The 16,458-nt window shown below is 41.3% G+C and overlaps 1 protein-coding gene across 1 annotated transcript; it reads left to right on the forward strand.

Annotated features, from left to right (window-relative positions):
* Positions 1 to 15,036: 15,036 nt before the first annotated feature.
* On the forward strand, positions 15,037 to 16,146 carry LOC100669103 (olfactory receptor 10A3). The gene has a single exon (XM_003412175.3). It carries the CDS (start codon positions 15,202 to 15,204, stop codon positions 16,144 to 16,146), a length of 945 nt encoding a protein of 314 aa, XP_003412223.2. The 5' UTR covers positions 15,037 to 15,201.
* Positions 16,147 to 16,458: the final 312 nt, after the last annotated feature.

The raw sequence follows: 16,458 nt of genomic DNA on the forward strand, positions 1-16,458 counted from the left end.
GGGGCCCGAAAAACCTGAGAGGGGCCGGGATCCTAAATTCTGCTGTTGATGAGTCAGCGGACGTAGCTGTTCCAGTTGAGGCAATCCCTTTAGCAGCTTACAGCTCAGGGATTTCTTCCAGTGGCGCTTCCAGGGTCTGCATTCCTGAAAGCAGATCTGGGCAGTTTATCACATAGTTCACCACATTCAGGCTTTCTTACCAATTCTATATCCCTCAGAGGTGTTAGAGAAATGACCTTCCTTTTAAAAAGTTTTCCTTGCTTTTTAATGACAGCCCCTTCTCCAAGACTCTGTCATTGAACACCTTGAGATGAGGACACAAATTGTGTTCACAATCTCAGTCTCAGCACTAACATTCCATCCCTCCCACCCTGTACCTTCTGGTCCCTCTCTGTCCTCAACTTTCAGAGCTCCCATTTTCTGCCTTCTTTTAGAAAGACTTCTTTTCCTGATGTCTCTTCTGTTCTTTGAATAAGTCCCTTCCAAGTGTACCAAGCTTTCAAACGTGCCCAGACTTGCCTGAATGCAAAGGTGAACTCAACTTAGAGCTGTAGTGATGTACCCATTTACTCTGCCTTCCCTTCTGTCACTATAGATAAACTGCACTTCTGTTTAAGGCAGAAGTATTCCAGATCTTATCCCTTCTGCCCATTCAAGTATGCCTCTGCAGGAATTCTCCCCTTCTTTTCTTAGTTTATAATTTCCCCTCTCTCTCCATCAGCATATGAACACTGTATTGTCTCTCTAATTTAAAAAAAAAAAAATCCCTCTTTTAAACCTATTTCCACTTCTAACACTTACTCTATTTCTCTGCCCACCTCGTCTACATCCCACCTTCTCCTCCCTGACAGCAAACTCCTTCAAAGATTTCTAAGCCTGCTCTCTTGTTTCTCTCCAAACATTTTCTTTTAAAACTCACTCCAGTCAGACTTTCATCCCCATGATTCCACTGTGTTATAGGGGAATAAACATCACAAAGTTTAGTAAAACAAAAAGAACGTTTTTTTTGGCATATATTCAAAAAGACAAAGAGGGAAGCGAACAAGCATGCTGCCAGAGATAATGTCTGCATGAATTCAAGGCAATATTACAGAGTAAGCAAGAAGGGGAAAAAGGACAAGCGTGCTGCCAAAGCCATGTCTGTCCGAGTCCAGAGAACATTACAGAATAGGCAAGAATGGGAAAACAGACAAGCATGCTGCCAGAGCCATGTCTGCCTGAGTCCAAGGAAATTACAGAATAGACGGAAGCGGGAAAATGGACAAGCATGCTGCCACAGCCATGTCTGCCGAGTTCAAGGAAGGTTACAGAGTCATCAGTATATACTACCATTGTTATTGTTGTCGTCAGGTGCTGTAGATTCAGTTCCAACTCATAGCGACCCTATGCACAACAGAACAAAACACTGCCCGGTCCTGAGCCATCCTTACAATCGTTATGCTTGAGCTCATTGTTGCAGCCACTGTGTCAATCTACCTCGTTGAGGGTCTTCCTCTTTTCTGCTGACTCTGTACTCTGCCAAGCATGATGTTCTTCTCCAGGGTCTGATCCCTCCTGACAGCATGTCCTAAGTATGTAAGACGCAGTCTCGCCACCCTTGCTTCTAAGGAGCCTTTCGGTTGCACTTCTTCCAAGACAGATTTGTTTGTTCTTTTGGCAGTCCATGGTATATTCAATATTCTTCGCCAACACTGCAATTCAAGAGCGTCAATTCTTTTCGGTCTTCCTTATTCATTGTCCAGCTTTCAGATGCATATGATGCAATCGAAAATACCATGGCTTGGGTCAGGCACACCTTAGTCTTCAAGGGGACATCTTTGCTCTTCAACACTTTGATGAGGTCCCTTGCAGCAGATTTACCCAATGCAATGCATCTTTTTATTTCTTGACTGCTGCTTCCATGGCTGTTGATTGTGGATCCAAGTAAAATGAAATCCTTGACAACTTCAATCTTTTTTCCATTTATCATGATGTTGCTTATTGGTCCAGTTGTGAGGATTTTTGTCTTCTTTATGTTGAGGTGCAATCCATACTGAAGGCTGTGGTCTTTGATCTTCTTTAGTAAGTGCTTCAAGTCTTCTTCCCTTTCAGCAAGCAAGGTTGTGTCATCTGCATAACGCAGGTTGTTAATGAGTCTTCCTCCAAACCTGATGCCCCGTTCTTCTTCTTATAGTCCAGCTTCTTGAATTATTTGTTCAGCATGCAGATTGAATAGGTATGGTGAAAGAATACAACCCTGACACACACCTTTCCTGAGCTTAAACCAATCAGTATCCCCTTGTTCTGTCCAAACAACTGCCTCTTGATCTATGTAAAGGCTCCTCATGAGCACAATTAAGTGTTCTGGAATTCCCATTCTTTGCAGTGTTATCCATAATTTGTTACGATCCACACGCCTTTGCATAGTCAATAAAACACAGATAAACATCCTTCTGGTATTCTCTGCTTTCGGCCAGGATCCATCTGACATCAGCAATGATATCCCTGGTTCCACATCCTCTTCTGAAACCGGCCTGAATTTCTGGAAGTTCCCTGTCAATATATAGCTGCAGCCGTTTTTGAATGCTCTTCAGCAAAATTTTGCTTGCGTGTGATATTAATGATATTGTTCTATAATTTCCACATTTGGTTGGATCACCTTTCTTGGGAATAGGCATAAATATGGATCTCTTCCAGTCAGTTGGCCAGGAAGCTGTCTTCCAAATTTCTTGGTATAGATGAGTGAGCACCTCCAGTGCTGCATATGTTTGTTGAAACATCTCAATTGATATTCCATCAATTCCTGGAGCTTTGTTTTTCACCAGTGCCTTCAGAGCAGCTTGGAATTCTTCCTTCAGTACCATTGGTTCCTGATCATATGCCACGTCTTGAAATGATTGAATATCGACTAGTTCTTTTTGGTATAATGACTCTGTGTATTCCTTCCATCTTCTTTTGATGCTTCCTGCATCGTTTAATATTTTCCCCATGGCATCCTTCACTATTGCAACTCCAGGCTTGAATTTTTTCTTCAGTTCTTTCAGCTTGAGAAACGCCGAGCGTGGTCTTCCCTTTTGGTTTTCCATCTCCAGCTCTTTGCACATGTCATTATAATACTTTACTTTGTCTTCTCGAGAGGCCCTTTGAAATCTTCTGTTCAGTTCTTTTACTTCATCAATTCTTCCTTTTGCTTTAGCTGCTCGATGCTCAAGAGAAAGTTTCAGAGTCTCCTCTGACATCCATCTTGGTCTTTTCTTTCTTTCCTTTCAGTGACCTCTTGCTTTCTTCATGGATGATGTCCTTGATGTCATTCCACAACTCGTCTGGTCTTCGGTCACTAGTGTTCAATGTGTTAAATCTATTCTTGGGATGGCCTCTAAATTCAGGTGGGATATACTCAAGGTCATGTTTTGGCTTTCATGGACTTGCTCTGATTTTCTTCAGTTTCAGCTTGAACTTGCACACGAGCAATTGATGGTTTGTTTCACAGTTGGCCCCTGGCCTTGTTCTGACTGATGATATTGAGCTTTTCCGTCATCTCTTTCCACAAATGTAGTCAATTTGATTGTCCATCTGGTGAGGTCCGTGTGTATAAAAAAAAAAAAAAATGTGTATAGTCGCCGTTTATGTTGGTGAAAGAAGGTATTTGCAATGAAGAAGTCGTTGGTCTTGCAAAATTCTATCATTCGATCTCCAGCATTGTTTCTATCACCAAGGCCATATTTTCCAACTACTGATCCTTCTTCTTTGTTTCCAACTTTCGCATTCCAATCGCCAGTAATTATCAATGCCTCCTGATTGCATGTTCGATCGATTTCAGACTGCAGCAGCTAATAAAATCTTCTATTTCTTCATCTTTGGCCCTAGTGGTTGGTGTGTAAATTTGAATAATAGTCGTATTAACTGGTCTTCCTTGTAGGTGTATGGATATTATCCTATCACTGACAGGGATATTACAAATGGGCAAAACCATTGAAAGCTTTACCTTTTCACAGATTGGCTAGAAATTGTGATCCTACATTTTGAATTGTCTTTCTTAATAATAATTGGTATAGGTTTCAGTAAGACAGTCAGGAGGATCTTCACTGGTCCAACAAATTTCTATTCACTAAAAGCTAATAGAAAATGATAAGAGAGGAAATTCTTTTTTGTTCTGGCTTACATGAAAGATTCCCTAAAAGATATTTTCCAAGATTATTTTAGCTGTTGTCTTTATACCTCAGGGCCTAGTTGATGTGTCCTCGTGAGTCCTTGTGAGTCCTTGTGAACCCATCTCCAGCTGGGCTGCATTCTCTATGCTCAAGGACAGGGAATAATGATTCCAATATTAATTCCTAAAGCAACTGAAACTGCTTTTGTCAAGGTCATCAATAACTTCCATGGTGCCAAATAAGTTTTCAGTCTTTGTCTTGTTTTACATATCAGTAGCATGAGGGAGTTGGTTATGCCCCCCTCATACACAGTTTTTCATTTGGCTTCCAGGTTGTCATGGATTGAATTGTGTCCCCCCAAAATATCTGTCAACTTGGCTAGGTCATTATTCCCTTGTATAATTATCTGTCATTTTATCTTCTGATGTGATTTCTGTATATGTTGTAAATTCTATCACTATGATGTAATAAGATGGATTAGCGGCAATAATATTGATGCAGTCTACAAGATTAGATAGTGTCTTAAGCCAATCTCTTTGGAGGCATAAAAGAGAGAAGAGAGTAGAGAGACACGAGGACCTCATATCACTAAGAAAGCAGCGCTGGGAGTAGAGCGCTTCCTTTGGACCCGAGTTTCCTGCACTGAGATATTCCCAGACCAAAGGAAGACTGATGACAAGGACTTTACTCTAGAGCTGACAGAGAAAGAAATCCTGGAGCCAGCGCCCTGAATTTGGACTTCCAGCCTACTGGACTGTGAGAGAATAAACTTCTCTTTGTTAAAGCCATCCACTGTGGTATTTCTGTTATAGCAGCACTAGATGACTAAGACACAGGTCAACACATTTTCTTGGTTTTTCTCCTTCCTCTCTGGTCACTCCTTCTCAAACTGCTCTGCTGGATCCTCTTCTCTCTTATCTTTTAATATTGGAGTGTCCCAGGGCTCAGTCCTTTTTACTCTTCTATTCTCTACCTAAGAAGCCCTGGTGGTGCAATGGTTAAGTGCTCAGCTGCTAACTGAAAGATCAGTGGTTCAAACCCACTAGCCACTCTGTGGAAGAAAGATGTGCCAGTCTGCTTTCATAAAGATTTACAGCCTTGGAAACCCTCAGTGGCAATGGGTTTTTTGTTTGTTTGTTTATTCTCTACCTACCTCACTCTCTTGGTGACTTCTTTAAATCTTATGCCTTTATTTACCATCTTTACCCTATTGACTCTCAAACTTTCATCTCCAGCCAGGATATCTACCATAACTCCAGACTTATTTACCCCTCTGCCTCCTCGACAGCTCCACTTGAACATCTCTTAGGTAACTCCAACTTAAGATGTCCAAAGCTGAGCTCCTTATGCCACCCCCAAACCTGTTCTATCCTTAAATTTTCGTCTTGATTTAGTGTAACTCTATCCTTACAGTTCTTAGACCAAAAGTCTCAGCACCATCACTGACTTTTCTCTTTCTCTGAACCCCACCATGCATCTTACCTAATCCATGATTAAATTCCAAGAGCTTTTCCTCAGAATATATCAAAATCTGACCACTTCTCATCATCTCTACTGGTAATATTTGAGTCCAAGCCACCATCATCTTTTGCCTAGATTATTGCAATAGTCTGCTAACTAGCCTCTCTGCTTTATCTCCTGTCCTCCCTTAGCCATCTCCTGTCCTCCATTCTTAACACAGCGACCAGGATGATACTTTAAAAAAACTTAGGTCATGTCACTCTTCTGTGTATTTTCCAATGGATCTCTGTATCACTCAGAGGAAAAGCTGAGTCTACAGGGGACCTCATTACATCTCCAACTTGTTCCTTCCTCCCTGCATTGTTGTTCCTCAAAAATCCTAGGCATGGTCCTGCACTGAGGCTGTCTGATTGGAATAGTCTTAACCCTGGCGGCTGCATGGTTAACTCCATCACTTTTTTCAAGTCTTAGCTCATATGTCACTTTCTCAGTGAGACTTTCCCAGACCATCCCATTTAAAACTGCAGCCGCCTTCCATCTTAAACCAAGAATATCCTATTTCCTTTCCCTATTTTCCCTCCAAATTACTTTTTTTTAAAATAATTTTTATTGTGCTTTAAGTGAAAGTTTACAAATCAAGTCAGTCTCTCACATATACACTTATATACACCTTACTAAAAAAAAAAAATACTCCCAATTGCTCTCCCCCTAACGAGTCAGGCTGCTCCCTCCTTCCAGTCTCCTTTCGTGACTGTTTTGCCAGTTTCTACCCCCCTCTCCCCTCCCATCTCCCCTCTAGACAGGAGATGCCAACACAGTCTCAAGTGTCCACCTGATACAAGTAGCTCACTCCTCATCAGCATCTCTCTCCAACCCATTGTCCAGTCCAATCCATGTCTGATGAGTTGTCTTCTGGAATGGTTCCTGTCCTGGGCCAACAGAAGGTTTGGGGACCATGACCGACAGGATTCTTCTAGTCTTAGTCAGACCATTAAGTCTGGTCTTTTTATGAGAATTTGGGGTCTGCATCCCACTGATCTCCTGCTCCCTCAGGGGTTCTCTGTTGTGCTCTCTGTCAGGGTATTCATTGGTTGTGGGCAGGCACCATCTAGTTCTTCTGGTCTCAGGATGATGTAAGTCTCTAGTTCATGTGGCCCTCCAAATTACTTTTAATCCTAATATACCGTATAATTTACTTACTTTGCCCAGACTGTTTCCCTTCTAGATTATAAGCTCCACTGGGGTGCCATTACTCCCTTTTGTCCACTTCGTTATTCCCAGGACTGAGAACAAGCCTAGAACAAAGCAGGTGAATCTTTGCTGAATGAATAAAGGAACGAGTGTGTTCTGCTCTTAGGTGGTTTGTGAGGAAATGAAAGCTCCAGTTGCCCAGCCTGAAATTTTATCATCTCATCATTCATAAAACTGTTCTAAGGAGGGCCGGCTGTTTGTTTGTTTTTTTCAGAGGCCTGATGACAGGTGCTTCCCAAGGGTTTCTTGCCTTCTCCAGCATCATAACTCTTCCTGATGCATCCTTTACCCCAAATGCTTGAAGGCAAATACTTAAGGTTCCCAGTAGCCTTGGTTGTTGGAGACAATTCTAAGTCACCTAAATGGCATGCAGACAGCTGCTACAGTCTGTCGTCTTAGCTTAGGCCTGTAAGGGTGTAGTCATCTCTATTAGCGGTAATGAAGCTAATTGTAGAATATTAAACACAAGTGCATATTGTTCTAAATTCTATTTATTAATTGTTGGACACCTTGGGTCTAGCAGGCTTAACCTCTAGGAAGCATTTGAAACTGTTCAGTACTTTTTTCTTTAAGTGCTTTCTTCCTTTGACATCTGTGATACTGATGCTCTTGTTTTCCTTCCATTACATTGCTCATTCCTGATTATCTGTGTTGAGTTTCTCTTCCTCTCCTTGTCCATTAAAGTCTCCTGTATCTTCAGGATTCTGTTCTAGGCCTCCTGTTTTTCTCACTCTGTGTATTGCCTCTGATGATCTAACTTACTTCTAAGGCCTCAGTTATTACCCATACCTTCCAAATCCTTGTCTCCAGGACATATGCCCTTTGAGCTTGAAAGCTATATATCCAACTACCTACTGGATTGTAGCCCTGATAGTGCAATGGTTTGAACCCACCAGTGGTTCTGCTGGAGAAAAGACCTAGGAATCTGCTCCCGTAAAGAAAAGGAAACCCTAAAGGGGCAGTTCCATTCTGTCATATAGGGTTGCTATGAGTTGGAATTGACTCAATGACATACAACAATAACAACTAAACTTTTCCACGTGGATAACCCCCAGAAACTTCAAACTCAACACATTCCAGACTGAAGTCTTCATCCATTCTTCTGCCAAAATTTAGGCATCCACTATGACTTTTTCCTTATTCTTAGTCTTCATATTTCATTCAGTCACCAATCTGATTGTACCTCTTATATTTTTCTGAAGCTCATTCACTGCTCACCTGGTTAAATTCAAACTCATTCTCTACAATGCTTCCATAGTTATTTTTCTAAACTGCAAATCCAAGGAGAGTATGGGGAACCTCTGCTCTATGCATGAGGTTTTGAAAGATCAGAATGGCCCTTAGGGATTGTTATGGGTTGGCTGTCCAGGGAGTTGCCCCTGAGGGCCCCCATGGCTTCAGGGCTGCTTCTTCAGGTACCCTTAAACATGGATGTCCCTGGAGGATCTTAAAACAGAAATTCACATTCTTCCTGGGAGTGATAGATATATTTACATATTATCATATAAAAGAAAAAGAAAGAGGGATTCTTTTGGCAAATATAAAATATAAGCTTCCTCCTTTAACCTGGCAGATAGGAAATATTTAATGACATAAGGTACTACTCAGGCTTTTTATGTGCATTGTACTGTTCCTGTTCTGACCCCTACCATCCTGCCATCACCATCCTCTCCTCAAAGTATAAATCAGATTCCAGTGTTCAAAGGGAACCCTGAGAGGCACAAGCAAGGAGGAGCCAATGTTTCTCTCCCCTGTTGGGTAGTTCTTTCTCAGTTGTTCCTTTAAAGTCCAGATATAATTAGATCATTTAGGTCTTCATGGACAGATTATTTACAGTGCAATAAATTACTTAATATGGCCCTTCTAACCATAGCTTTGTGAATCACACACAGTGATTAAGTGGGACTATGCAAATAAGATGTATGGAACCTGTGATGGTTGGGGTTATATGCCAACTTGGCTAGGGCATGATTCCCAGTATTGCGTGGTTGTCCTTCATTTTGTGATCTGATGTAATTATCCTCCATTTTTTGATGTGTTGTGAATCCTAGCCTCTATGCCTGTGGTTGTGTTAATGAGGCAGAATCAGGGATGTATACTGAGTCACCGGAAACCCTGGTGGTGTAGTAGTTAAGTGCTACAGCTGCTAACCAAGAGGTCAGCAGTTCAAATCTGCCAGGTGCTCCTTGGAAACTCTATGGGGCAGTTCTACTCTGTCCTATAGGGTTGCTATAGGGTAGCTATGAGTTGGAATCGACTCGATGGCAGTGAGTTACTGAGTCACTACCTTACTAGAGTGTGTGACTCAAGCCACCACTCTTACCCCAGTCACTACCCTTACTAAAGGGTGTGACTCAAGTCATCACCTTCTCAAGTAGGGGGAGTTTCCTTGAGGATGTGGCCTGCATCAAATATATATGAATGCTCTGGAGAAGTTCTCTTTTGTGTAGGTGTGTGCATGTGTGTGTGCACTCTGGATTCCACATCTGATTCATGATCATTTGACCTCCAGTTCTTAGAGCTTGAGCCAGCAGTCTGCTGTCTGAGCTGCTGATTCTGGGATTCACCAGCTTTTGCAGCCCCTTGAGCCTATTTTCTGACCTGCTGGTTTGGGTTGTCAGTTCCTGTAGCCATGTGGGTTGGGAGAAGCCTCCAGCCTAACATCTGACCCATGGATTTGGGACTTTCCAGCCTCCACAACCATGTGAGCCATCTCCTTGAGATATGGTTCATGAGTTTTGTGAGACATTGCAGCAAATTACAGAACCCAAAGATGAGAGGGAGAGTATGCAGGGGAGAAGGAGTAGCAGTTTGTAAAAACCAACATCTGGGACACCTTTAAACTCTGCCTAATAGGAACCAGCTTTGTGCTGATCCTTATAAAATAAATTATTCAAGAAATCATTCATTCATCATTTCATGTCATACAGGAGAGGAAGGTACCCAAAATTGTTTCAATCACATATTCTATCATTTTTCTGTTATTTCCCACCCTTCTCCTGTCTAGTACTTTTCTCATCTCCTGATGCTCTGGTTATTTAAATGTCCAGTGGAGCTTGTTGAAATCAAGCCTTAGCACATAAATTTAGTATCCCTGCTACCCTCACTTTTGGCCCCTGGCATAACACCATCATGGGCACCTATTAGACTCTAGTACTATCAATGCTACTACTGCTTATGTACCTCTAGGCCCCTCTGGCATTACGCCGAGGATTTTCTGCATCCACCTTCGTCATAGTTGTCAATGTCAATGCCCTCTCTCAGACAGGTTAGAAATTCTTCTTCCCTTTTTACATTAATTGCATAAATGCAACCCCATCCTCGCCAAAAGAAAAAAAATCCTTACTGGCCCCACTGTCCTCTGATGGGGATTACTCTGTTGCTTTTCTTCTTAGCTCCTACCAGACTCAGAAGGGTGATAACCTCTGTGTCATATTTCCCATTCCCCACATCAAGACTTCCAATGGGCTTTCTAACCTGGACAGAAGGGGGCTGGGTATTCATTCAGGACTCTTAGTAATGTTGTTTATGGTCAGACTTCCCGCCTGTTCCATGAGGAGATGGTTAGTTCAAAGAAGACTCTTGACTAGCAGAGCGTGTGACTATTTGCTTTACCCTCATTCCCGGACTCAGGAACCAATCTCTAAGGTTGGGCAAATCCTTGAAGCTATTCATTTATGGACTTCCCTGGTCCTGAGCTATTCACAATTGTGGGATTCTCAGTGACTCTATAGTTCTACCAGACATAAAAAAAAAAAAAAAAGTTCTACAGGGGCATCTAGGATTTCTAAAGAGACATCAGTCTACTTGCCTTAATTTTTTTCTCACTTTTGCACAGATTGTACATTCCATCCAACTCCAGGAAGTCTGCCTTTGCTCTCACCCTCACGTCTCCCTCCCTTCCTCTCTCTCCTTTCCCTATTTAGTAACATAGTCAGCCTCTGCATTCATGTCTTACTGGGAGATGTTGATGTTAGTTGCTGTTAACTCAATTCTGACTCATGACGACCTCATGTGTGCAGAGCAGAACTACTGCACAGTGTTTTCAAGGCTGTGACCTTTCAGATGCAGATAGGCAATTTTGTCTCCTGAGGTGTCCCTGGGTTCAAACCACCAACCTTTTGGCTAGCAGTCGAGCACTGAACGATTTGTGCCACCCAGTGAGTGCGACGTCATGGTGGAATTGAGTCTTTTGTGTGAAGAGGTATTTATTCCCTGTAGAAATCTTAAGGAATTGTGCTCCAAGTTTGTGCAATTGAGCTTTCTTATTTCCCTACAGGAAAGTCTGTATTAATTGAGTGTAAGTTCTCCAGGGAAGGATTCTCCCAGGGCATACAATTCAATGTCATTTAGTGTTATAAAACCAGTACATGGAATCACTAAGTTGTATTTATGGAAGAATTCTTTTTTTGTTTTTTTAACTGAAGAAGTGAAACATGTGATTAAGTGGGATGAAAATCAAAATGATAGAATCAATAGGTAAGGAGCTGAAGATTCTGTTTGTGTACTTGTTAGTGGGTTTACCATTTATAGTCATTCTCACTGATAATTGGGGTTGCTTGTCAAGTGGTAACTCAGTGCTCGGGAATCAACAAACACAGCTGATGTATTTGGTTTTGAAGCTACTTGAGCAATAATTAGAGCATAAATTACTTGCTTGAACTAATAATCAATTCATAGATATTTGTAAGGGGTGGGGAGAGGAGATGGTTGAGAAATAAGGTCAATCATGTAGAAAGATAAAATCCAGACCAGGAAGTGATTTGCCCAAGGTCCTACAGAAAGTCAGTCATGGAGCCAGTAGTCATGTCCGTGAATTAGCCAAGGCAGCGTTAGGGTATTTTGGGTTCAAGGGAAAAGATGAAGCGCTTAGATTTAGTTTTTTGTTCTTAAATCCCTCATGAAGGTGGTAATTTAGATTTGTTCCATAACTTTATTTTATCAGCATCCTGAAGTTTCTCTGTTTTTCTTTTAGAAGAGAGGCTGGTGATCTACTTCAGAAAAACCTGCGTTGTAAACCATGTGAAACACACTTCTGCTCTGACACACGTGGGGTCGCTATAAGTAGGAATTGACTTGACAGCAGCTGGTAGTACTGGTAAATTTTCTTACTTTAAAACATACTCTTTTTATTTTATTATTTTACATTTATAGCTGAATATATTCTTTTTCTATTAGAAATGGTATGTAAATGTTTTCTTCCTGCAGAGTCCATTTTACTGTCCGTTTTAGGAGGTTTTTTTTTTTTTTAATTGAACTTTAGATGGAGATTTACAGAACAAATTAGCTTCTGATTAAACAGTACACATATTGTTTTGCGACACTGGTTAACAACCCCATGACATGTCAACACTCTCCCTTTTTGACCTTGGGTTCCATATTACCAGATTTCCTGTCCTCTCCTGCCTTCTAGTCTTTGCCCTTGGGCTGATATGCCTCTTTAGTCTTGTTTTATTTTAAGGGGCTTTCTAATATTTGGATGAAGGATGAACATTAGGAATGCTTTCAGTACTGAGATAAAACCCTGGGGACCATACTCTTGGGGTTTCTCCAGTCTCGGTTAGGACAGTAAGTCTGGTCTTTTTTTTTTTTTTTTTGAGTTAGAATTTTGTTCTACATTTTCATCCAGCTCTGTCTGGGACCCTCTATTGTGATCCCTGTCAGAGCAGTCAGCGGTGCTAGCTGGGTACCATCTGGTTGTACTGGACTCAGTCTGGCGGAGGCTGTGGTGGTGGTGGTCCATTAGTCCTTTGGACTAATCTTTTCCTTGTATTTAGTTTTCTTCATTCACCCTTGCTCCCAAAGGCTTGAGACCAGTAGAGTATTTTAGGTAGCTGCTCACAGGTTTTTAAGACCCCAGACGTTACTCACCAAAGTAGCATGTAGAACATTTTCTTTATAAACTATGTTACGCCAATTGAGCTAGGTGCTCCCCAAGACCATGGTCCCCACAGCTCTCAGCCCAGCAATTTGGTCCTTCAGGGAGTTTGGATGTGTCTATGGAGCTTCCATGACCTTGCCTTGTACAAATTGTGCTGGATTCCCCAGTATTGTGTACTGTCTTACTCTTCACCAAAGTTACCGTTTATTTATTGTCTATTAAGTGTTTTTCCCTCACCATCCCTCCTCTCCCTCGTAATCATCTAAAAGATTGTTTCTTTTTGTGTGTAAACATTTTCATGAGTTTTTATAGTAGTGGTCATACAATAATTGCCCTTTCATGATTGACTTATTTCACTCAGCATAATGCCCTCCAGATTCAACCATGTTGTGAGATGCTTCACAGATTCATCACTGTTCTTTATCACTGCATTGCGCGTATGTACCATAGTTTGTTTATCCATTCATCTGTTGATGGGCGTCTAGGTTGTTTCACCTTTTTGCTATCATGAACAACGCTGCGATGAACATTGGTGTGCATATGTCTATTTGCATGATAACTCTTATTTCTCTAGGATATATTTAGGAGATTTTTTTGATCCTGCAAAATACCATTATTATAGTTAACCTAGATATTTGATTTTAATATATGACTCTGGTCAAATTTAGTTAGGAACTAAGTCAACTTGTCTTCTACTCTCAGCTAATGTCCTAATGATCTGAACTCAAAGCGACATTGTATGTCTTCAGCTTGATGTGTCCTCCTGACTTTCTCTTGCCCACTATGAAATTCTGCTTGTTTTCAAAGCATCATACAAAGGTCAACAGGCCTCCTTTCTATTGCTAAGGTGTCATGCACTGACTTTTGACCTGAGCAAGTCGACCTTCCTCCTTATGCTGTCCTTCTTCCTAGTGACCCTGCCACCTAAGACATCCTGTGATTATGGTTGTTCCCACTCCCTCCCCACTCAGAAGTAGTCTTTCCCTCATTTAAATTTCTAAAACACTTGTTATCACTCTGGTTTTCCTAAATGCTTGTATGGAGAAACCTTGAACGTTTTGGAGGGAGGGTGAGATTATTCTGGCAGAGATGTGAGGTATAGACTGGAGGAGAAGGTACAAAACACGGAGCAGCCAGTTTGGAGAAAAGGTAATAATAGGGGGAGGCTTTGGAATGGGGGGAGGGGGAGACAGTGAGCTAAGGCAGTGGCAGTGGCATAGATTTCCTGAGGACAGAGGGAGTCCAGATCTTAAAGGCATGTGGGCCTTGGCAAAGAATAAGTGGCTGGTGGCAAGGAGGAGTTGATCTGGGTGATTGAGAGGGAGAAGGGAGGTGCCCTGCTCAGAGGGTGCTTGCGAAGAGCAGCTGGGTTGGGAGGAAGATGGTCAATTCTGTTTGGACTGGCTTGCCCAAAGTGACCAGCCAGAATATCTGCCTCCCAAGTACCTACCCACTGCTATCCCATCCTCCCTTTAGCCCATCCCTTATCCTCATGGAGCAGTGGCCCTACAGCCTGTAGTTTTCTATGACCAAAATCAGCAAAACACCCACATCAGAGCCAACAGGGACATCGAAGGTTGTTTTGCTGCTTCTAAATATACAGATGAGGAAGCTGAGTGCAGGGAGGAGAGGCAGAGACGTATCTTGGAGGAGACAAAAACCTTTTTAGCTACATGATCAAAGTGACCCAAAATGGTATATTTTATAGCTCTAAAAGGCTACTTCCATACCACTACGGTCACAAAAATGCACCATGGAGGACTGGTCCCTAAAGTTTACCATCCAGACAAATTTCAATATAATTGGTCAGGTCCAACCTGGCCAGAAATCAATATGCTTGAAGCCAATTCATTTATGTTCATCTAAGACAAGTGCATCTAGAATTCAGCCTTTTTTGAGTGTTCTGTGCCTGTTTGAGTGTATTCTTATTTTTCATCTTTAACAAAGTAACAAATGCATTTTGAACTTAATTTGGTATTTCTAATACATTTTTATAAACACTTGTTTTAGTTTTCAACTGTTAGTTTGTATTTTAATTTTTATCTGGGCGTTTTCGTCTATTTTGAAACACTTTATTTTAAAATTCATACATAAATATACAATTGAATAGAACAGAGTGATACAATCATTAATGTAATGAACAGCGGATCTTAAATAATAAAATGTTTGTATATGTTTTAAGAATAGGTTTAATTTTCAGCCTACCTAGCAAACACATTGCCAGAGAAAACCTGCTGCTATTTTGTACTTTTCAAACAAGATTTCTGAGCCAGGATTCTTCAGTTCTTCATTTGTATTTGAAAGATTCATTATTCCAAGTTATTGGCCATTCTCCGTAATTACCAATCCAAATTTTCATCAGGATGGGCTCTTCATTACATCTACCAAGAATTCCAGACCTGAATTCTCAGCTATTGGATTGTGAATTCATAGTTTATATACTATGTCCATAAAAACAACATATGCTCTGCTACTGAAATGAAAAGGCAAAACCAAAGCTCTGTGGTTGAGTTCATCCTCTTGGGATTTTCTAACTTTCCTGAACTCCAAGAGCAGCTCTTTGGAATCTTCTTGGTTATTTATCTGGTGACCCTGATAGGAAATGCCACCATCATCGTTGTCATCTCCCTGGACCAGAGCCTTCATGTTCCCATGTACCTGTTCCTCCAGAACTTGTCTGTGGTGGAAGTGAGTTTCAGTGGAGTTATTATGCCTGAAATGCTGGTGGTCCTCTCCACAGAGAAAGCGACTATTCCTTTTGCTGGCTGTTTTGCACAGATGTATTTCATTCTTCTTTTTGGTGGGACAGAATGTTTTCTCCTGGGGGCAATGGCTTATGACCGATATGTTGCAATCTGCCATCCTCTGAGCTACCCATTGATTATGAATAAAATGGTCTTTACGAAGTTAGTAATGTTCTCGTGGATCTCAGGGGTTATGGTGGCCACTGTACAAACCACATGGGTGTTTAGTTTTCACTATTGTGGTCCCAATAAAATTAATCACCTTTTCTGTGAAACTCCGCCAGTGCTAGAGCTTGCATGTGCAGACACCTTCTTGTTTGAAATCTATGCATTTACAGGCACTATTTTAATTGTCGTGGTCCCTTTCTTGCTGATACTCTTGTCCTATATTCGAATCCTCTTTGCCATCCTGAAGATGCCATCAACCACTGGGAGGCAAAAGGCGTTTTCCACCTGTGCCTCTCATCTCATATCTGTGACCTTCTTCTATGGCACAGCCAATATGACATATTTACAACCCAAATCTAGCTACTCCCCAGAAACCAAGAAACTGATGTCACTGGCTTACACATTGCTTACTCCTTTGCTGAATCCACTGATATACAGCTTGCGAAACAATGAGATGAAAAGAGCCTTGATGAAATTGTGGCAAAGAAAAGTGGTCTCACACATAGTCTGAGTGTACTGAGAAGTCACGTGCTATCTGGTCACTGCACAATTGCCCTCTGTTTAAATTTAATAAATGATTAAAATAGATTATCTTTTTTGGTAATGAGTATGTTTAATTTGTTGAGTTCTTCAAGTCTGATAATATACTAGAGGTATCCTTCTCTTTCAGTAATGTACTCTTGTCATTTATTTTTCACAGATATACAAATTTCCATAACATGGTACAAGGATTCCTCTCTTATGGGCATCTAGGTTGTTACTACATTGTTGTCATTAAGACAGTGCTTCTATAAATACCTAGTCACATATGCTTATATGTACT

Source organism: Loxodonta africana, chromosome 7 (genome assembly GCF_030014295.1).
Source record: "Loxodonta africana isolate mLoxAfr1 chromosome 7, mLoxAfr1.hap2, whole genome shotgun sequence".
Taxonomy (NCBI): Eukaryota; Metazoa; Chordata; class Mammalia; order Proboscidea; family Elephantidae; genus Loxodonta; species Loxodonta africana.